General features: G+C 42.8%; 1 protein-coding gene across 5 annotated transcripts in view; it reads right to left on the reverse strand.

The window, feature by feature from the left end:
* Carmil1 (capping protein regulator and myosin 1 linker 1) overlaps nucleotides 1–22,873 on the reverse strand; it is a 280,263-nt gene that overhangs the window by 124,567 nt on the left and 132,823 nt on the right. For all 5 annotated transcript variants that reach the window (XM_087896478.1, XM_087896477.1, XM_087896479.1 and 2 more), the window contains exons 6-10: nucleotides 19,838–19,935; nucleotides 19,428–19,498; nucleotides 19,123–19,196; nucleotides 6,973–7,048; nucleotides 834–922 (exon numbers count right to left, since the gene is read on the reverse strand). In XM_087896478.1, coding sequence (XP_087752604.1) covers nucleotides 834–922; nucleotides 6,973–7,048; nucleotides 19,123–19,196; nucleotides 19,428–19,498; nucleotides 19,838–19,935 — 408 coding nt within the window. The remainder of the gene's footprint in view (nucleotides 1–833; nucleotides 923–6,972; nucleotides 7,049–19,122; nucleotides 19,197–19,427; nucleotides 19,499–19,837; nucleotides 19,936–22,873) is intronic.

The raw sequence follows: 22,873 nt of genomic DNA on the forward strand, positions 1-22,873 counted from the left end.
GGTGAAGGGTGAGAGAAATGACTAAAGCTGATTTCTGTAAGAAAATCGTAGAGAATCCGGTATTATCCCTACTACAGTAGTAAAAGCTGCGCGGGCATCTTCAGTGAGACACGTGTTTTGTAAGGACGATACACTCATCATTTGCCTGCTCTCACAACCTCAGTTACTATCTCCATTTCAAAGGAAAAGACGCTGAGATGTAGGACTTCTAAATTCCCTGCTTGAAGCATCAGGCACTTCACTCAGGCACATACTCTTAACCACCACACTATGGGCCCTCAGAACGTCCCACAACACTGAAGCAGAACATGCTATCAAATGCTTGGCTTTCATGATAATGACAGTATCATGGACTGATTGATTGATGTGCGTTGTAATTTGACTGTGAAATTTACCCCATCGGCTCATGTATCTTAACATGTGCCCCTACCCCCAGCTTTTAGGGCGGTTGAGGAACGTTGGGCAGTTGGGGGCTTTGCTAGCCAATGCAGGGTCATAGATTTGGTGATATAGATAATAGCTGGGCCTTTGTTCTGCTTGCTGACCCCTGAAGCATATAACCGCCTATGTGTCCAAGGCACCTGCCTTCCACTCCAGGATTCATGATACAGTGCCTCTGTGTCTGTGCTGAGCCTTCCTCCCTCGAGTTGCTTCTGTTGAGTATTTTGTTACCGTAAGAAGATTCATAACTTTTTTTTTGGTTCATTTTGTTTTTTTTTTCCCAGAAGGAAACACTATTTGTGTACACTTGAATTTTTTTTAAAAGATCATGTACTGATCAAAAGGGCAAACGACATAAAGCAACATGCTCACATATTCAGGAAAATACTCACGTTCTGAGCCCAGCATTTTCCAACACCAATTCTTCCAGTCGATTGGACCTACTCACCACCCTCAAAATCTGTTCACAGACATCTGTGGACTGTAACAGAAAACACTTGTTGACTGTTCTGAACATCTGATGGAAGCCATTTCACTTGAGGGCTATAAATATATGAATCTACAGGAATATAAGCAAGTGAAACACTCAGCCATACACATTCATTCAAGAACTAGTCAGACAGTATCCCCACCATGCACCACCATGACAACCATGAGAACACCACAGCACAAAATACAGAGTCTCCAAGTGTACTACTCCTCAGGGAAGGGACAAGAATGCTGCGGCCTGACCTAGTGCCAAGCCCCACACCTCCACTCATGGAGACATACCCAACAATGTGGTGACTACAGCAGGGGTTTGGAAGATGAGTATGTCATGAGCATGCACACCCTAAAGAATAGAGTTGATGCCCTGATAAAAGAGTCCTAGAGAGCTACTTTGTCACTTCCACCACAGAAAGACACATCTATTAGAGCCATTTACAAACCAGGAAATGAATACCATTGCACAGTGAACAGGCCACGGCCTAAATTGTGGACTTCCCGGCATCCATAACTGTGAGAAATAAACTCTGTTGTATAAGTTGTATAATATCTATGGTATGATTATAAACAGTCTGAATGGAGTAAGATAAAATCTACAACTATGATGCAGTATCAAAGGCCCTTTTGGCAGTGCTACAAGTCAGCATAAGTTTTGTACTTTCAGCAGGGACTAGCCCCATCATGGTGTGGTTGGTTACTTAGATTCACTAAAGTAGGAGAAAGGAGAAATATCAACGAACTAAATAAATGTCTGCATGCTAGTAATATTTTTTAAATTATTTAAATTGTATGTGTGAGTACATATGTATTTATGTGAGTATCTGTGTCTGGGTATGTGTGTTTGAGTCCAGCTACTCATAGAGGTCAGAGATACAGGACCCTCTAGAACTGGCATTACAGTTGGTTATGAGTCACCTGGTCAGAGTGGAACTCAAATCCTCTGAAAACACAGTATGTGCTCTTAACTGCTGAGGCAGCTCTCCATGTCGTTAATAGTTTTTCATTTTTGTTTTTAAGTCATGTAGTTACATAACTATTACACAGGGTAAATGAATATTGAAGAACCTCATGAATATCTCATGCCATGGTGGTAGAGTTGGGTATGAGGTTTTCATATTTGGATTTCTAAGGGTTCATATTTTTATACTGGCTTACTCTAAAACTTACTGTACCTCAGGTGTTGATAAATTATTTTATGCAATTGCATAATAACCACCAGGCAGTAGTGGTACACGCCTTTAATCCTAGCAGTTGGGAGGCAGAAGCAGAGGAATCTCTGTGCGTTCAAGGTCAGTATGATCTACAAGAGCTAGTTCCAGGACAGCCAAGGCTACACAAAGAAACACAGTCTCAAAAAAACAAAACAAAACAATAACAAAAAAAACCCTGCATTATGACCAAGGGCTTACTTAAATTGTGTGATATAAATAAAAGAGATGACCTGCCTGTGTACCATAACATACTGCAATGCACTTTATAAAACAAACAAACCCATCTCCTAAGTGCATCTGAGTTCTCTGACTTTATCGAGCAGCACGTGTTCAGCTGGCATATCCAATAACTGAAACACAGTCTGAAATAAAATATCCCAGAGCGCTTGAGTGGGGTAATCTGCACAAAAGGCTATCCTGGAAATACCCAGGGTCTCACTGTCTAACTCTCATCTCTCTTACATGCGGCTTTGTTCAATTCAGTCCAGACTTGTCTCAGACTGTTCCTGGGCTTTGATACATTCAAGTGAACTGACAGCAAAGGCAAAAATCAACTCTACCCAAGCCAATGCAATTCCCATTAGGCCGACAGCAGTGATCTTCCATGTCTTGGCCTATGTGTGCCACTCTTTGTTTTGAGATGAATGTGTAAGGAGATTGATTGAGCTAGGTATTGTCATGACTTAAAGTGAGCATTTGGATCATGTTTTAGCAGGAATTATTCTAATTTTTAGGAGCAGTCCAAGCAATCATGCAGAGTCCTGGCTAGCTAGCAGAGCATCTAGAAGAGGAATTTACCCAAAGGGAGCTTTGACAATTGAGTGTCCATACTGAGTGTAAACACTGTAAAGAGAATGTATTTAAGGAAGTGTATGCGGGTGCGGCCAACTCTTCTTTAAGAGATCAGTAGAGCAGAGTTCTAACAAGTTATTTATAGCTTGATTAAGGTGAAAACTTTTATTTGTGCCAACTACATGAAAAGCACTCTTTTCTATATCCAAGAATGTACAATGGTAACATTTTAAGGAAATGCATACACATACCTACATATGAAATAGAATATAATAATCACAAAAGTTATCTTGTCTAACCCATTCACAGTACAGGATCAGAACAATTCATTTGTAAAACTAGGAATATCATAGCTCTTTAGGCTTATTTATAGCTTGTTTTAAACATTCGACATTTTGAAATGAGATGTGGCCTTTATAAATAAATACTACAAAGCTTCATAAAAGAAAAAGTTGAAAAATAGTGGAAGAGGGCGTGGAAAGAACGTAAGAGCCAGAGGATGGAGAAGGATGCTGTAAAATCTGTCCCACTATGTAGCTTCCATCTCTCCTACATACAACTTCATTCCATTCAGTCCAGAAAGCCTAAATCAGACATTCCTGGGCTTTGATACATCCAAGTGAATTAACAGTAAGACAAAAGTCAATCACACACACAAATCAAAACCCCTCAATAGTAACAAGAGAATTAGCAAAATAAGTAAATAAAACATACATGGAAGCCTAGAACAGAAATAATGAACCAAATACATTGCCTGGTACAGTCATGTCATTAATGCAGATCCTGGAGTTACAAACCCAGAAAGCCAAGCAGACACCAGCTCTAAAGCTATTTTATATAATCAACAATGCTACACAGAAAGATGGTCATCACTGCACACTGTGTACTTGAAAGTCTTAAAAATGTCCTTTCAAAGATGGACACTGTAGCGCACGCTTACAATGCTAGCATGAGGATGGAAAAAAAGCAGGCCTGGACTATATGAGATATAATATGATACATATGGTTCAGACTAGGATTATAGCTGCTAATAGTCTTCATGAGCTCCACACAAAGCATGTCAATCACTTCCTTCTTGTGGCACTTTGAGAAAGGGGGCTTTTATTGGGCTAGGAGAAGCACCTTAGAAATTGTGAGAGTTGGTGTAACTTCAGGGAACTTTTTTTCATCATGAACTTCATGCTAACAAACCCTTTATCATGCTTCCACTGTTGGCTATTCCTTTAAGTGAGCTATCCTTAGAAAGTTATTTCATAGTATCAAGAGAACGTGGTCTTTCCTTTAGCTTTGGGTGATGGCAAACTATTTCTTTTCTTTTGCTTTCTTTTTGGTACCAACTGCATCCACTTAGTACTGCCTGCTGGGACACAGAACTGACCTGGACTTGATCTTACGCAGGTCTTGTGCAGGTGACCACAGTTGCAGTGAGGTCCTAAGGACAACGGCCACGCCATATGCAGAAGACAACATCTCACAGCACTCTCAGCCTCTGGCCCTTACACTCTTTCCACCCTTCCTTCCACGATGTTTCAACTATTTTCTTTTGAAAGCTTTGCAGTGTAATAGTCACAAAGGTCACACTGCATTTCAAAATGTCAAATGTTTAAACATAAGCACATGTAAAGGCAGGGGATTCCATTCAATGGAGATGTGCTTGCCAAGCATGGCCAAACCCTAGCTTTGATGCCCAGCACCATATACACAAATTCAGTTTATAAAGGGACAATAAGAGCAGTCCTCAGAGGCTGTCACTCTATTCCTGCTATTCCAAGATATCTAAGGAAGCATTTAAGCCCTTCCATTCTTTGTTTTCCCAGGATGAAATCTCATATACTGCTTATATTCTTAACATCCAATCAGTTACAAGAAAGTGATATCAGGAACGAACAATGATGAAATACTAATATCAATTGACTGAATACCTTTCTATACTGGGGAGTTGGGAAAGTTCCAAAAATTGCCTAGCTAAAGCTTTTTTCAAACCTTCTAAAGGATCCATTTTGAATATCTTATGCTTGTACGATCATTTAAATGAATCAATAAAATGTGTCTTGGCAAGAATTTGTTCTGGTTCAAAGATCCCTTCTCATTCCTCCAAGGTCTATCCTTTCTCACCTGTAACTGCTGTGGGACAATGGTCTTTGCCCTGTATAGATTTGTCAGTGTATTAGCTTAATAAAATGCTGACTGGTCAGTAGCCAGGCAGGAAGTATAAGTGGGGCAATGAGAACAGGAGAATTCTGGGAAGAGGAAAGGGTCAGTCTGCAGTTGACACAGAGGAAGTAAGATGAGAATGACTCATTATTGGTAAAAGGTACCAAGTCAAGTGGCTAACACAGACAAGAATTATGGGCTAATTTAAGATATAAGAGTTAATAAGAAGCCTGAGCTAATAGGCCAACCAGTTTATAATTAATGGAGACCTCTGTGTGTTTCTTTGGGACTGAACGACTGCAGGATTGGGCAGGGCAGAAACCTCTGTCAACATGTAACCTCTGCTAGCTCAGTCCTAGAGATGGTCCCACCCCAGGAAACCTGAGGCTCCCATTCCTGTGTCTATCGTTGATATCTGCTCATTCACGGAAGGCTTCCCTATTCGATTCCTGGTGTCCTAACCCCATCACAATCATGTAAACAAATGGATACCTAGTTGGGTTCATTCCCAACCTACCCAGTTCCACATCAGTTTGTTTCTCAACCTCTTCACTAGGCTGTAATGATGATTATCATAAGAGCCAACAGTTGTGAAATTCCTAGATAGTCAGGGTCTGATTAAAAAACAAAATAAAACAAAAACAAAAATAAAAGAAAAACAAAACAAAAAAAAAAAACCCTGTCACTGTGATCTCTGTGAGCTCATCTCAGCGAGGGCAGATCAGTTTCATGATTGGTTTCTCTCATTCATTTACTCAGTGATTTTACTCTATATTTGTGAAGTAAATTCTTACCTTGCAGATACTTTAGCAAGAAGCTACAATACCCATGCAAGACAGAGATGAACATGACTGCAACTATCATATAATCATAGGTACACAAGAAGTTGTGGTCCAGGAAGGTTCTAGATAACTCATCTCCACTCTCACAGTCTGGTTGGAAGAGTCATGGTAAGAAACTCAGGCTTCTGACTCTATGCTCTTTTCTTATGCCGTCATGGCTCCTAAGGGCCCCCAAATGAGTTCAGCCCATTTTCGAACCCAAGATGCCCTAAGTCATACCTACCCTAGACCAATTCAGACACATGAGTAACCTGTTCACAGGCTCCATTTCTAAGAAGCCTTTTCTCAATCCAGTGTCTTTATTATGAAAATCTCACTACCAGATTCCATGCCTCTATACATAAAATCTAAATTACTTCTCATCCTAAATGAGGTATCTGAAAAGTAACTTATGGATAACTATATTTCCATATAGCAGCTTTGACTTTGTCTACTTTCCAACAGCTTCTACTACCAGAATAGACCAAATATTTGGCTGTTCTATTTAATATGAAAAGCAACAGATTTTACTTTGGTTTTATTGTGTTTATATATAAATCCCCTACCTAACGAAAAAAAGAAAAAGAACAAAGAACATATACAGATTTAATATTAAATATTATAATCCAATCAGACTAAGTCTTTCTGTTGATAGTTCCTGAAACTGTTGATAGTTCCTGAAACTGTTGATAGTTCTCTCATGGGAAACTTCGTGGTGATGAACTAGAAAGCTGAAATATAAAGCCAGCTGTTTGCAGCTGTGCAAATGAGACTCTAATAGCTTTTGCCAACTGAATGAGTGTGTACAGAAGGCAATACTAAATGTGCCTTTCTGTTCTAAAATTGCCCGAGGCAACTAAGAACAGAAGAGTGAATCTCTCTGAAGCTCTCACATTGCAAACTTCACACAATGTTATGCTAGTCATTCCTAGGAAAGAGAACTCCTCAAGAAATAAAATGTGTGCAACTCACCAGCATGGTATGAAAATAAAATCTTTCTGACAACAAATGAGCTTTTGAAGTTCAGCAGAGCCGGGCAATGGTGGTTGTCATTTTCGGTGACTTACCAGCTTAAGATCCTTGGAGGACAGCTTGGTGAACCACTGATTATATTCCAGGGCAGCAATGATGGGGATCAGGTCTCTAGAAGCAAAATTAATAAAAAACATGAGCATGGTCCTGCAATATAGCTCTAGTGACACTGCATCTTTAGGGAGGTCTGGTGGTGCCTGCACGCCTGTCACTTATCACTTCTGGAGGAAGGCAGTCAGAATATCAGAAGTTCAAGGTCATCCTTGTATATAGATAATTCAAGGCAGTCTAGGACATGTAAGGCTATGTCCCAAAGAGCAAAACAAAGAAAACTAAGACATTATATTTTATTTCGACATATGTTTGGGGGGGCCACATGTGCCAAAATTTATGTGTGTAGGTCAGAGAAGTCCTATGCTCAAGAGTAGACTCTTCATTTCTACCTTGTTGAGGTGAAGTCTTCTGTCTCTCTGTTGTGTTATTCAGACCAGTTGGCCTGAGAGCTTCCAGGCAATTCTCCTGTCTCTGGGAATCTGTCTCCCATCTCACTGTGAAGTGCTGAGATTACAGATGAATGCCACCACATCTGCATTTCCCATGGGTTCTAAGAACTGAGCTGGGATCGCCAGGTTTGTGCAGCAAGCACTTTCCCCTACTGAGCTATGGTTCTTGATCCTCCAAACAATTTTAGTAGTAAACAATTCAGTTCTCTGCAACAGATCATCATACAGCAAAATACAAGCAGAATTCCACAAAATTAAAGTAAATCATCCCCAGCACCTCCAATTCCTCCTTTCCATGAGAGAGAAGCTGAGGCTAGCATTCAGAAAGAAATCACATCTAACACCACACTAATGGGCTTGTCTCCTTAGAATTCTTCATCGATTCACAAGCATCAAGGATCTCACGCCGTCTCTGAGAGGTTGTTCCCCAAGCAAAGATAATGCCTTATCCTCTCTGATAGCAAATGGATTCTTGGTGCTCAGCGAGAGTCCTACAACCATTTGGTCATTATTACACTTCCCAGCAGTGATCCCATCCTTGAAATAGAGCAGGTGTAATTATCTCCGGTGCTCCATACGAGCTCAGAAGCTATGGGGAAAAGGTCTGCATGTGAAACCCTGCCTCTACACCATTTTCTCAGTCATTGGCCCCTACCACGTATTCCTTTGCCTACCACACATGGTACTGCCTAAGTGGAACTACCCTTCACCGCTGAGTAGTGTTTTGAAAGTTCGCCTGTCCTTTGATGCCTTCACCACACAGCTCCTCTTCTGTAGACCTTCCCATGGACCCCTCCCCAGCATGGTGCATGCCTCTTCACTTAGCACTTAGCTCTCTTCTGTTCATTGCCTCAGCCTCTGACTTCTACAACCTCAAGCTGTAAATCTTTGAAACTTAAGCTCCAATTTTAATTTTGAGTTTGATAAGGCGCAGACGCTGCAATGTCGCCTGAAACAGCAAAGATGGGTAGAAGTGGGAAAAGCTGAGAGATGCAGCTTGACCCGAGTGCTACACAGAAAGTGCCTTGGTTGACCTGCAAACAAGCCAGGAGATAACTGCTACGTTTCACAGACAAAGGCATTGATTTGCATAGATAGGAAGTGAGGCTGGACCAAAAAGATAACGAGACTCTTTTCTTTATTAAAACGATTTTTCCCATTTGGAGGAGACATATTAATCATATAAAAGAGTAGAGTTCACTGTGACATATTTGTGTATGGACATAATATATTTTAGTCATATTCACCTAGCCTCCCTATTACTTCTTACCTCCACTCCAGCCTCCTCCTGACCAGCTTCCTGTTTTCCGGTAGAGCCACTTCTACTTCCCTGCTGTTTTCCCCAACTGCACCCACTACGCTCAGGTTCAACACATTAGGGAGAAGGGAGAATACATGATGCTTGTCTTCTGACTTATTTCAGTTAACATGGTGAGCTATGCAATTCCATCCATTTTCCTGCATATGATATGATTTCATTCTTCCTTGTGGCTGAGTAAAATTATACTGTGGAAATAATCCATGTTTTCAGACCCAGTCTTCTATAAACAGGCACCTAGGCTGATTTCTCAATATTTGACTACAATAGATATTGCTAGATAGGTAGATGATAGATAGATAGATAATCAATGAATACATAGATAGATACATAGAGATGATAGATAAAAAGATGATCATTATATACATAGAAAAGATAGAAGAAAGATAGATGATCAATAAATACATAGAAAGAAAAAAGAAAGATGGATGATCAATAGATACATAGATGGATATATAGATAGAGAGAAGATAGAAAGATAGACAGACAGACAGACAGACAGATAAATAAATAAAGCAAACATCACTGCTATATTCAGGCTCTGGTTCCAAAGAGTTTATGCCCACGAAACTACAGCCTTTGCCAGATTTTAAAGCACCATGTGTGAGCTCATCAGCCATGAGTGAGAAGATGAGATGCATCCTCACAGCTCAGAAAAACAATGCAAAGAAATGAGCAGGCTCATCCACAGGTTCCATCTGCCAGGTTTTCTGCTTATTCGTCACTCCGTTAACTTGCTTAAAGTTAAGGTTATTTTGAAGTTAAGATTAAAATCCATGCAAGGTGACTCATACCCATAATCCCAGCATTTGAGAAGTAGAGGCAGGAGGCAGTTCAAGGTCAGCCTTGACTAGAAGAGGTCATTCGATGTCGTCAAAACCATAAGAGGGAGACAGCCTTAATTCAAACAGTAAACACTGCTCCAGTGCTTACTAAATACTGGGTAGGATTACTACGTGCTGAGGTTTAAGAGGTGAGTGATTTGTTCTCCTGGCCCTCCCTACAACGCCGTGAATAAGAAAAACAACTGGGAGCCATGCCAAATACTGGGGATGTTAAAAGTGCCCTTAGAACACAGGGACCAAGTAATTCCACCTGGAGCAGATGAGCACAGTTAACAGGGTTCCAAGGATGGGAAGGGGCCAACTAGGAAGAAAGAAAAGAACAGAATACTTCAAATAATTAGGGACATATGTGTGCAGGCATGGGCAACTGTCTACGCCCAGTAATTCAATTCATTCATATATTCAGTAAGTGCCAGCCACCACGCACGAATCACAGGGTTTAATGTAACAATGAACATAGCACTCAATCCCTGCCCTGTAACAGTGACAGCCTGGTACAGCCTAGCCAACAACCAGGGAGAAGAAAGTAACTCTATTAAAGGAAAGAAGCCACATGGACCAATTCAAACCCCAGCAGCCACAGAAAAGCCAGGCAAGGTAGCACACGTCTGAAACCCCAGTGCTGGAAGTCTCCAGGAGCTGCTGCCAGTGAGTTCAGACAAAACAACAAACTTCGGGCTCACTGAGACAAACCCTGTCTCAAAAAATACAGTGAAGCAACTGAGGAAGACATCCAGACATCTATGACTGATCTGTCCACATGTCCACATGTATACCATACCACACCCACACAACCCCCAACACACATAGACCACCACTGATCTGTCCACATGTATACCACACCACACCCACACACCCACATACCACCCACCTCAACACACACAGACCACCACTGATCTGTCAACACGTCTACATGCATACCACACCACAGACACACAACCCCCCCCCCCACACAGAGACTCAAACATCCGAATTTTAAAACTGGGCATAAGATCTATAAGATCTAAACAGACATTTTACCAAAGTTTATACATTTAGATGCACCAAACAAACACATAAGAAGGCTCAAGGGACGAGCCATAAGGGAAACGCAATTCAAAGCCAAAATCAAAGACCCCCATCCCCACAGGTGTGCCCCTGATGTCAAAATGCCAGGCAGCACCAAATGTGGATCAAGACACAGCACAACTGGATCTGTCCAAAGCAGCCCATGGAAAGACAAATGGCATTCTCGGTGCAGAAGATAGTTTGACACATTCTTGAGGTTTTACGTGCATGTCCTGTGACCTATTGATCTAACTCCTGGGTTTTCGCCCAACCTAAGGGAAAACTCGCATTTGCACAAAAACTTAAATGGTCTTATTTATCATCCCTGAATTTATCATCATCAAAAGGTTAAAAGACCACAGGTGTTCTTCAGTGATGGCACATGCATTGGAGGCTAGGTTAGAAGAGACCATGTTTAGCTGTTGCCTGGCTCTGGCTCTTGCAAGCTCACCCACAGAGCTCAGGTGCTTTACAAGGAAGCCAAGACTACAGGGACGGGCCACACCTAGGCCTCGCAGCAACCAGCTAGCTGACACCAGCTACCAGAAGAGTGAATGAAGGCATCACTGTGAGTTATAGCTGTATTTGCTGTGGGCTATTAAGTTGGGAGGCTTACCACATAGCAACACATAGCCACAACACTTGCTATCTAAGAACTAAGGTTTGACAGTTGCATAAAGAAACCTGACTGGAGGAAAATGCAGCCACAAACAGCTTTTCAGGAGAGGTTATTCAAAAAGCTAATGTCTGCAAGGCTGGGAGGATGGACCCCAGGAAGCAGAGAGTGGAAGCAACAGAGAAATGGGAGGGATGGGAGAAACTTCAGGGGCAAGGATTGTTCTGAGGTTAGAACAACAAGCAGGAGGAAATAGAGAATTCTTCCCAAGTTGATTCACAGGATTTCCTCCATCAGATTATGCATATGTGGTTTCTAATCTTGGTTGTCAACTTAACACACCCAGGAAGAAGAAACCTGAATTGAAGAATTGCCTTCCTTGGACTGGCCTGTGGCTATGTCTGTAGGATATTTTCTTGGTTGGTAATTGAGTAGGTGTACCCCGTTCACTGTGGGAAATACCAGCCTCAGGCAGGTGACCGTGGGCTACATAAGAAAGGTAGCCGAGCATGAGACAGGGAGCCAGCTGGGAGTAAGCAGTGCTCCTTCAAGGTTTCTGCCTTGAGATCCTACTTTGTCCAAGTAGACCCTCTCCTCCTAAGTTACTCTTGACCAAGGTATTTGATGACAGTAACAGAAAACCAAACTAGAACAGCACATTTCCATCATAAAATTCTTACAACTGGACAGAGTGGTGGGGAAGAGGAACTGTGACTAGGAATTGATACATACAGCCCCAGAGAGGCAGAGGCCTCTTTCTCGATCTAAGTAGTAGACATAATGGCTGAATTTACAATTATTTGCATCCTGGTACACATCTGCCCATTTTTCTCTATGGGAACAACTACAAGAATGGCCTTAACAGCATTGTGCGTTAGTAGACAATAAGCTAAGTAGAATGTCTGCCCAACAGCAGAATGGATCGACTGTGCAATGGCCTACATTAGAATGCAAAATGGAAACAAAAGTGAATGGACCTTCGCTGCCCATGCTACCCTGAAAAGCCCCCATGGCCTCCATAGCTGCACGTGTACCCTGAAAAACACCCATGGCTTCCATAGATGCACGTGTACCCTGAAAAGCCCCCATGGCTTATTGCTGAGTGTGCACCCTGAAAAGGTCCCATGGCTTCCATTGCTGCAATTCACCATGAAAAGGCTCCATGGCCTCCATATTTAACAATTTTCCACCTGGCAAGAACCTGCAGAGAATGGGGAGACTCAAATCTGGGTGGACAGATGCCCAGACAATACCTCAGGAAATGATTGTGTCAAAATTAAGGACTGAATGGAACCCCGAATCTCAAGTCAACATGACAGCTAGAGAAAGAGTGAGAACAGCAATGGGGAACTCAGTCCTGCATTCAACATGCAGCATCAAGGAGAAAATACTGGGAAGTCCCATTTAAACAGAAACTATACAAGGCAGCTTGTCACTGTCTTCACTTCCTAGAGCTTATCCTGGAAGGCTTTGTCAGAACTTAACAGATACACACGCAAGCAAACCCCAGACAAAACTCCACTGGATGATTTCGCAGTTTTTTCTCTCTGTCTCTCTCTCTCTTCTCTTAAACACACATACACACACACAACACAAGCCCCTTGGTATATGAAAATTAACAAGTAAGACAGAACTTCAGTGTGGCTGTAATATGCAATTTCCTTATGACAGATCTCTTTTAAATATAAAGCTATTTGTGGGTTTTTTTTTTTTTTGAGAAAATTCTTTTCCTTTCATTCACTCATTGATTGACTGGCCATTTGGGTGGTTGGTAGTGTACTTCTTTACATACCCTTGGCATCACACACACACACACACACACACACGTGCACACACACACCCTGAAGTTAGTACCCTTCTGGTCATGCAGAAGCATCTCCTTGGTTAATTCTTGACATACTTTCTGCATCACTAGGGCCCTGTTCAAAAAAGGGTTTGCATGCACTTATAAGTTGACACGTGCTTGGAATTTTATTTGAGTTTTCAGACAGGTCTTGTATAGCCCGGAACCTCTTAAGCTACAGTGATCCTTCTGCCTCCACCCACTCTGTGCTGGGATTATAGATGTGTGCCACCATGCCTGGCTATGTATAAAGTGCACAGACAGATGAAGGCTCCTTAGGCATGGGGAAGGTAGTTGGCTTATGCTCTAATACCAAGCCCAGACAGTTAGTGTGTGATCCAATGGTGTGATTCACAAGCTCACTGCCATAACAAGTGCCTCCAATCTACCAGCAATTAATCAGCTTCCTACACTTCCAACCTTTGGTCTCCTCTACAGAGAACTCAGGATGGCATGTCTGCATACTTTCAAAGCAAAGGAACTAAACCCCTTTGAGCACACTTAGCCAATCATTTGTTTTCTCATTTTTCAGTCAACACCACCAGGATGTACTCTGTTTGGGGCTTTTTTGTTGTTGTTTGTCTTTTGCTGTTTCGTTTTGCTTTTGAGATGAGGTCCTACGTAATTCAAACTGATCTCAAACTTTCTATAAAGCCAAGAATGGCCTAACTTATAACCCTCCTGCCTCAGCTGAGATTGAAGCCTGGGCTTTGAGCATAATAAAGGAACTACATCCTTAGCTCTCTACGATGTATTCTGAAGTGATTACTCAACTAATAAAAATTGACTTTTGTTACTTTGAACAATAAAAATAAACTAAAACGATCAGTATGAGGATAACCTGCTCAATAGGATGAGGCAGGAGAATTGCTTGAGCATAGGAGCTTGACCGCATTCCTGACATCAGAGTGCCACCACTATCTTCTTGAATAAGTTTTTGTTGTCATTGTTTTAAACTTAAAAATAAATGACTTGCCTGGCATGACGGCACACAACTGCAAGCCCAAACAAAGGCTCAGAAAGGTGGCATGAGAGACCGGCTAGCCCTGTTGCTCCGTAAGCTCTGTATATACACATAGTGGCTACACATGGAAAGGCAGTGGGAACACCGCTTTCCTGACACTGTCATTGGCTAGCTTTCCTGGAAATGATTTAAACTATCTCCTACCATATCTACTTTATGAATGAAACTTAGAGAGCGTTAAAATTTAAAGGGGTCCTAGGAAAATGGCTGAGTGGTTAAGGTTCTTATATGCAAGAGAGAATACCAGAGTTCACATTCTGAGCTCGCACCTAAATACTGGGTGGATGCAGAGACCCGCCTGTAATTTCAGCCTCTTAAGTTGGAGACAGAATTCCCCAGAAGAAGCTGGATAGTAAGAACTGCCTTAAGGGTGAGCTCTGAATTTGATTGAGAGACCCTGCCTCAAGGAATAAAGCAAAGAAAGATTGAAGAAGATGCCCCAATCAACTTTGGGCCTCCACATACACAGGTGTGTGCATACAATACACACATGTACACACACATGAAAATAAGAAAAACATTTAAAAAATAGTTAGGGCTGTAGCTAAGTTTTGTCAGAGTGTTTACCTAGTATACAAGGTCTAAGGCCCTTCTTTAGTATCACACAAAGTGGGAATAGTGGATCATGCCTATAACCCAGCAATGGGGAGGAAGGAACAGGACCAGATCCAAGGTCATCCTTAGCTACAGATCATGTAGGCTGGGGTATATAAGACTATGTCTTGGGGGTGGTGGGCAGTCAGGGGCAGGCATTCCTGGCTTCGTAGTTTACAGAGGTATGTCCTGTCCACTCTGAGTTTACTAACTGGACAGCATCCTGCAGAAACAGTTCTCACGTATCCTCAGGGGGTAAGAGCAGTCTTTAACAATCTTCTGATAAGCCAGGCGATGGTGGTGCGCACCTTTAATCCCAGCACTCAGGAGGCAGAGGCTGGTGGATCTGTGTACACTCAAGGCCAGCCTGGTCTACAGAGAATTCCAGGACAGTCAGGGTTACACAGAGAAATCCTATCTTGGGGGGAAAAAAAGGTCCATAAACTTCTATATTGGGCGAGAAAATGGCTCAGCAGGTAAAGGTACTTGCCACACAAGCCTGACAACTTGAATTCAATTTCTGAAACCTATGTCAAGAAGAAAGAAAAGATTCAACATCATAAAAATTATTGTTCAGATTCCATGTATATGCCCTGGCATGCGTGTACACACAAATATTTTCAAATAATAAATTTATTTTTTTCATCTTCTGAATATTCATTGCTAACAACAAAGGATTATAAATGTACCCAGTGTAAGTTTATTTATAGTCACATACATGTGCTATAGCACTAAAACATCAACTTCAGAATAAAACACACATGCATGCACACACTCACAAATTCAGAGAACTCTAGAGATAGTGATACAAACCCAGACCCATCCCTTAGGCACCACCTCCTGGTCCATAAGAGAGAAGGAATGAGGAACTGGACCTGGGGTAGAAAAAAAGACTATCCCCGTGACCTCAGAACTTTGCCACACACACACACACACACACACACACACACACACACACACACACGTGCACACACACACATTGCTCTAGAACTCATTCCTGCTAGTTCCCTGCTCAAGAATGTCACCTTCATGACCAAGAAATATGACAATATATGGGCATGACTCAGCTCGAAGGGCTCTTGTGGGCCAAGTTTAAAATCAATGGTGCGTGTCCAACCAGTCTTCAGAGGATTAATGAGATGAGCTCCTCTTAAAAATCTCCTGGGAGACAGAGAAATCAATGTGTCCAGAGCTATATATTCTCCCCTTCCTTGGCAGCACTGTGCCTGCCCTCGTCTCTCCCTGCCATGTCAAATTACAGTGTAATTACATTTTTAACACGCTGGCTCAAAACCCTTCCAAATACCCCATGAGAAATGTGTAAGGAGGCTTTTTTTTCTAGCTATGCCTCTTCTAGGCACAGCATTAACTAAGAACTAATGTAAGAGCATACTAAGCAGACTAAATACACTACAATAAAACGCTGGAACCTAAGACTAATAACCAAGCGGGCATTTTTCCCAGCAGTTCCTAATTACTAACCCACTCCAGGGACTAACAGGAGGACTCCAGCAGGACCACTCTGAAGCCCACACCTGAATGCTTATTTGGCCACGGCAGGAAGCCAGGTCTTGAATACAAAAGCCACAGGCAAGAAAAGGAAAAAGAGAGGCCGATGAGGAGGGGCAGCAGAGGAAGAGGGAGAGACAGAAACTGTGAATGAATATGAACATGAATGGGAGAGAATGAATTAAACCACATAACCCTGGCACAGAAAAAGCTCCAAGATGAAAATCTGCAGAATGGTTTCCATTGAATGGGTCCTGCTTTCACATCCTTATGTAGTCAAGAGATCCTTAAGTAAAGCCATCCCAGTCAGGGCCTGCTGTAATTGAAACAGCATCTGTCTGTCTCACAGAGTCTAAAGTAGTTATTACCCAGCATGGATGAGACCTTTTATTTTATCTTATTTCTTTGACACGGAGTCTCACTATATAGCCCTGGCTAGCCTGCAACTCTCTATGTAGACCAGACTGTCCTTGAACTCACTGAGATCCTTCCAAACTCTGAGATTAAATGTGTGAGCCATGATGTCTGGCCAAAAAGGGTCCGTTTAATTCTCTAACTGAGCAAAAATAATAGGTGATCTTCATATATGCCGTTAACTCAGTACTTGCAAAAGAAAAAAGAAAAAAAACCTGAAAATTCTCCATCCCTGAAATGGGTAAATCCAGTTGCAGGGAGTCTTGGTATCAGCAACTTTGCTTCATATTGTAGGCATCTGCAATGCATGGCTCCCTTAGTTTCCTTTTGAGGACTAGCGGAGCAACTAATTCAGTGAATGAGTAGCAAAGCTCAGCACCAAACTGCATAGTCCACTAACAGCCCACGATCAGAAACACCTCAAGTGTATGCTTTACAGTGTCCTACAGTGTCTCAACCTGTGCGGGCCACGTGCTTTCTAATTGTGATCCATTACCTCCTGGGGCCCTGGAGACATCCTTGCCTCTTCACAAAAAATTTCATAATAATGGTAAAAACAACTCTTTTCTGGGGGTTGGAGAGATGGCTTAGTGGTTAAGAGCATTGCCTGCTCTTCCAAAGGTCCTGAGTTCAATTCCCAGCAACCATATGGTGGCTCACAACCATCTGTAGTGAGATCTGGTGCCCTCTCTGGCCTGCAGGCACACATGTAGGCAGATATTGTATGCATAATAAATGAATAAATATTTAAAAAAAAAAACAACTCTTTTCTGCCTGGTCGCCATTTGCACATGTGTTACAAAGGCAACAGCTGAAAAGGCAAGGCAGCCATTCTCGGCAGCCACTCACCTCCTGCCACACTTCCCATCAGGCTCTGCAGCTGCTCACACCCACTGTCACTCATCCCCACAGCCACACTCACCCCCACTGTCACACTCACCCCCACTGCCACACTCACCCCCAACGCCACACTCATCCCCACTGTCACACTCATCCCCACCACCACACTCACCCCCTGCCACACTCCCCACCAGGCTCTGCAGCTGCTCACACCCACTGTCACTCACCCCCACCGCCACACTCACCCCCACCGCCACACTCACCCCCACCGTCACACTCACCCCCATCGTCACACTCACCCCCACCGCCACACTCACCCCCACCGCCACACTCACCCCCACCACCACACTCACCACCAGGCTCTGCAGCCGCTCACCCCCCTGTCACACTGACAGGCCTTAAATGTCACTTCTGGTTTGAAATGCTCTTGATGAAGAAACAGAAGCTGCTCATCTTAGGATAGCTAGGCACCTGCATCAATCCCTTCCAATATTCAGTATTAGAAGTCAGGAAGCATATACAAAATTTTTCTCCAGTCTCCCAAAGACAAAACTGTCTTCGCATAAAGTATGAGTTAATGGTAGCTGTCAGCAAAAATAGTTCCCTTTCATTGACTGTCAAAAAAATTTTTAAAAATTTTTTAAAAAGACCATTGTTACTCAGATCGGGGAGGAGTTGACAGTTTCTAAATTTAACAGGTGACAGTCACTTCATAGCACTCAGTTCAATGTGTGTGGTGGTCAGAGGACATCTCTGGGGTGGTCCTTGACTATCACCTCATTTAAGCCAGGGTATGGCTTAAACTTGCCACAGTCTACAGTCACCCGGGAAGAGAGCCTCTAGGAGAAGCACCTAAATCAGCTGCCCCCTGGGTGTACCTGTCATGGTCATGTGTGAAAAACCGTGGGGGGACAAAGTCTTCCAAATTACTTACAACATGCTTTTAATATCAACACCGCTAGGCAGATATTGACAAACTGATTTTCACCAGTAATGTGTGTGTGTGTGTGTGTATATATATATATATATATATATATATATATATATATATATATGGGAATAAGTCCTCAAGTATAAAGAAGTTGTAATAAAAAGTCATTTATTAAAATGAAGTATAAACTTCCACCACAGAAATACTATTAGAAAGTAGTAATTTGGTATAACAGTATTATATTTTATCTATAGTTGGTCAATGGACTTTTAAGGCTTATTTTTGATTATGTGCATATATGTGTAGGTTCCCTATGAGGCCAGAGACATCAGACCCCACTAGAGCTGGAGTTACAGGCAGCAATGGGCGGTCCAAAATGGCTGCTGGAAACTGAATCCGGGTCCTTCCCAGGAGTCGCATGTACTCTAACTGATGACCCATCTCTCCAGCCCCTCAAATGAGTTTTTATAAGCTGCATCCACAGTAAATATCCGGGCATTTTCCAAATGTGGACTTTAGTCTTGGGTACACAGAAGCAGCTCCACAAACCATCTGTGGTAATGAGCAAGGCTTCTTAGAGTTTGCTCAGTCCCTGTATAAAAGGGTTCTCAGAAGGTTACCTTTGTCCCTAAGTGACCACAAAGAGTGACAGTCCTGAGAACTGGGCAGAGACAAAGGACGGGGAGAAAGACAGGGCTTACCTGTGCTCAAGGTGACTGAAGTCTTGCAAATTCAACTCCCTGGTGTCTTGTGTCAGATAAATTGTATCCACATCCTGTTTAAAGCAAAGCCCAGTTAGAAAACGAATCCCCGGGCATAAACAGAGAAGCCAGAAAACCTCAGAGAGCTGAAAAAGGACACAGGCAGATTTTCGAGTAATCTGAAGAGGAAGAGGATAATGAAAATGAACAAAACGAGTGGAGAGAGAGATGGAGGGTGGGGGAAGACAATGCTAATATATTGTATGTTGGGTTATGTGCGCATGCAGGAGTACAGGCTTACTTACCCACTGCACTTCTTCCCTGTAGGAAAATCCCAGCCAGTCGCACACACAGGCATACATCTGTGAAAACCCACCTGAAGCATGAAGCAGAAATGTTGATATTGACAGGTTTGCAGTAAGACAATTGTCACATCACAAGTTTACAGCGTCAGTCTGGCAGCTGTTGGCAATCCGGTTATCTTTCCCATCTAGAGAAGCAGCAGCAAGGATTCCTCCTAGCTCCGTGGTGCATACACAGCAGGCTGCAGCCAGGCTTAAATATAGGACTTCAGTCCACCAATCTAAAGTCTGTGCATGCTAATTACACCTTGAACTAATTGTACTCTACAGTAGCAGACCAGGAATAGACTCAGCTTCCTGGCAGGGGGACGGGCATCCAACCCCTTATGTTTTAGTTTAAAATGCATGCTCACCACAGGGGCCTGGCTCAGCCAAGGTCTGGCTGTCCCACAGGGCCTGGAGACTGGCCAGGCGCTCAGACGGCTCCATGGAGACTCTCTTCAGGATTCTCCTGAAAGGTTAACCCCAACAACACATTTCAAAGCTCATGGTTTTGGAACAGTATATAGATTTTTACATTTTACTATGCTTTTTTGTTAGTTTTAAACATGGATGGGTATTACTTAAATTCTGGCCAAAATAATTCCATTATGCAGGCACTAGGAAAATGGCAATGTATAGGAACACATTAATAATTTTGATTGGCTCCCTCTTGCAGATACAGATATTAAAATTATTGTCCATGTTTTTTTCATGAAAAAATTTTTATTAGAATACTTAGAAAACAGTGTTCTAGGGGTAATGGGTGTGGCTTAGTCAGTACAGGGTTGGCCTAGCCTGCAAAATGCTCTGAGTTCCATACACAGGACCACATAAGCCGGAAGTAACTGTGCACACCTGTCATATCAAACACGAGAAGTGGAGTGAGGAGGATGTCAGAGTTATCTGTAGCTACATACCGAATTTGAGGACAGCATGGAACACGTGAGACATTGTCTCAAAAAATAAGAAGTGCTATATCTAATGGATTTTTATATTGTACACCTATCAAATAACTGTGACCCACTTCTTAAAACTAAAGTACAAATCTCTAAGTCAATCCATAGTGCCCTGTGCAAATGTTCATCAATAGACCGATCATCTCTTGTTGTAGGAGGCCCTGTGGCTGTGCCAAGGGACTACAGGTCATCTGAGGCCCTACCTGAAGCCTACCCATCTCATCCCTCTTCCTCCTCAGAATCTAACAAAGCTCCTGCCTATCCAGACAGTAGGTGAAAATGAGTCCCAGGCCTGTTGGTATGGCTCGGCAGCTTAGAGTTCATATTGCTGTTCCAAAGGGCTCAGCTTCCCAACACTCATGTTGGGCATCTCACAACCACCTATATAACTCCAGCTCCAGAACATTCGACACTCTCTTCTGGTCTCTGCAGCCCTACACACACATACACAGACATACAAATACATAATTAACAAAAACAAAGCTGTAGCCTGCCTCCCCAGACTATCATTATTCATGACACGGAAGTGATAAAATAAGGAGAGTCCTATCTCAGGGTTGCTGTGAGAACAGAAATGAATGCATTTCTGAGAACAACATCAGGCACACTGTAGAATTTCTAAAATGTTACCTGTGCGGTTAACATGATCACGTTATCATCATCATCATTTAGTGAGCAACTTATGAATTCATGCAAACATTGGCTAAAGGCCTATGCTGTGTTAGAACCGACTTCCAAGAAGGTTGTAAACAAAACCCATGGGGATGGAGATATATATATATATATATATATATATATATATATATATATATATGGATACATATACATATGTATATGTATATACATATGTACATGGATACATATACATGGATACATATACATATGTATATGTATACACACACACACACACACTATGTGACCCTGGCTGTAGTGAAACTTAAGGGCATTGACCAGACTGGCCTAGGACTTAGAGACTGTCGGCCTCTACCTCCTGTTTTAGTTGGGGTTCCTATGGCTATGATGAAACACCATGACCAAAGCAACATGGGGAGGAAAGGGTTTATCTAACTGACACTCACACGTTGTAGTTCATCACTAAAGGGAGTCAGGACAGGAACTCAAACAGGGCAAGAGATAGAAGCTGATACAGAGGCCATGAATTAAGAAAATGCAGTACAGGTCTGCCTGCAGCTTGGCTTTAGGGAGGCATTTTCTCAGTGGAGGTTTTCTCCTCTCTGATGACTACAACTTGTGCCAAATGGGCATAAAATTAACTAGCCCACCTTCTGAGTGCTGGGAATCAAGGAAAGCATGGCAATGCCCAACCACTTGTGATTTAAATGAGAAACATCCTCCAGGGTTAATGCATTTATGACACAGTTCCCAGTTAGCTGCACTGTCTCGGGAAGTACACCCCTAGGGACAGGATTGGGTGTTCCAGTGTTCTCACTCTGCAGGGGGTTAGGGATTTGATCTCTCAGCTTCCCATTCCTACATCCTGTTGCCATACCTCCCGAGCCATCGGGAACTCTCCCTCTGAAATCCAAATTCTTCATTGTACAGGTTGTTCTGGGTCGTGGTGTGTTATCACAGCAGCAGAAGGGTTACTAATACATTCTCCGAGCTAGAACTCTATCAAGAAGAACTAGCAGGTGGGTGAGAGTGTACACACCTGCAGCTGGCACTGGGGAGGCAAAGGCAAGAGGACAGATGGAAGTGGGAGCAGAGCTGGGCCAGACAGCAAGTGCCAGGTCAGGCGGCACCACATAGTAACATAATAAAACCCTGTCTCAAAGAGGAGGTGGAAAGGCAGTATTGAAAGACAGGACAATTGTAGTGACATGTTAGTGCAAGGTGCCGAGTAAGCAGAGAAACAGCATCGCCTCTCCCCTCCACTGGGGAAGTTCAGACACCATCCTCAGGGAACACCCCAGCAGAGAAACCTGTCTGGAATGCTTCGGGCAGAGCTCCAGCCATACTCAAAAGGCTAAAGATGTCAGATGTTGAATTTTCCTCTTAGGAATGCTCACCTTGGACGTGTCTGCAAAGAGTTGAAGGAAGACACAAAGAAACCTTTGGGCTGCAGAAGCAATGAGATGCAGCTAGAAAAAAAGAAGTGCCTCACTTAAAGGGATGATGTGCCTGTTGGCTCAGGCCACCAGAGTCTGTAGTTCAAACTAGTCAGCAGAAAGGGAGAGGAGGCCCAGGGGGGCTCAGGGCTAAGCAGGGCCTGGTCCTGTGGAGTACTGCCAGTCAAACTAAAGAAGTCTGGTTTTTATTGTCAGGGCAGTGAGGTGCCCTGGGCAACCAGGCAGAGTGGAAGAGAAAGGCAGTCAAGTGCTGGACACACTCACCTTCATAGGGGAGGGCAGTAGGGAGTGGGTAACTTGAAAAATAAGGAGGAAGGTCACAGGACCACAGAGAGCTCCTGCTGAGGATGAAGCTCACGAT

This window comes from Myodes glareolus, chromosome 14, assembly GCF_982192425.1.
Source record: "Myodes glareolus chromosome 14, mMyoGla1.1, whole genome shotgun sequence".
Classification (NCBI taxonomy): Eukaryota; Metazoa; Chordata; class Mammalia; order Rodentia; family Cricetidae; genus Myodes; species Myodes glareolus.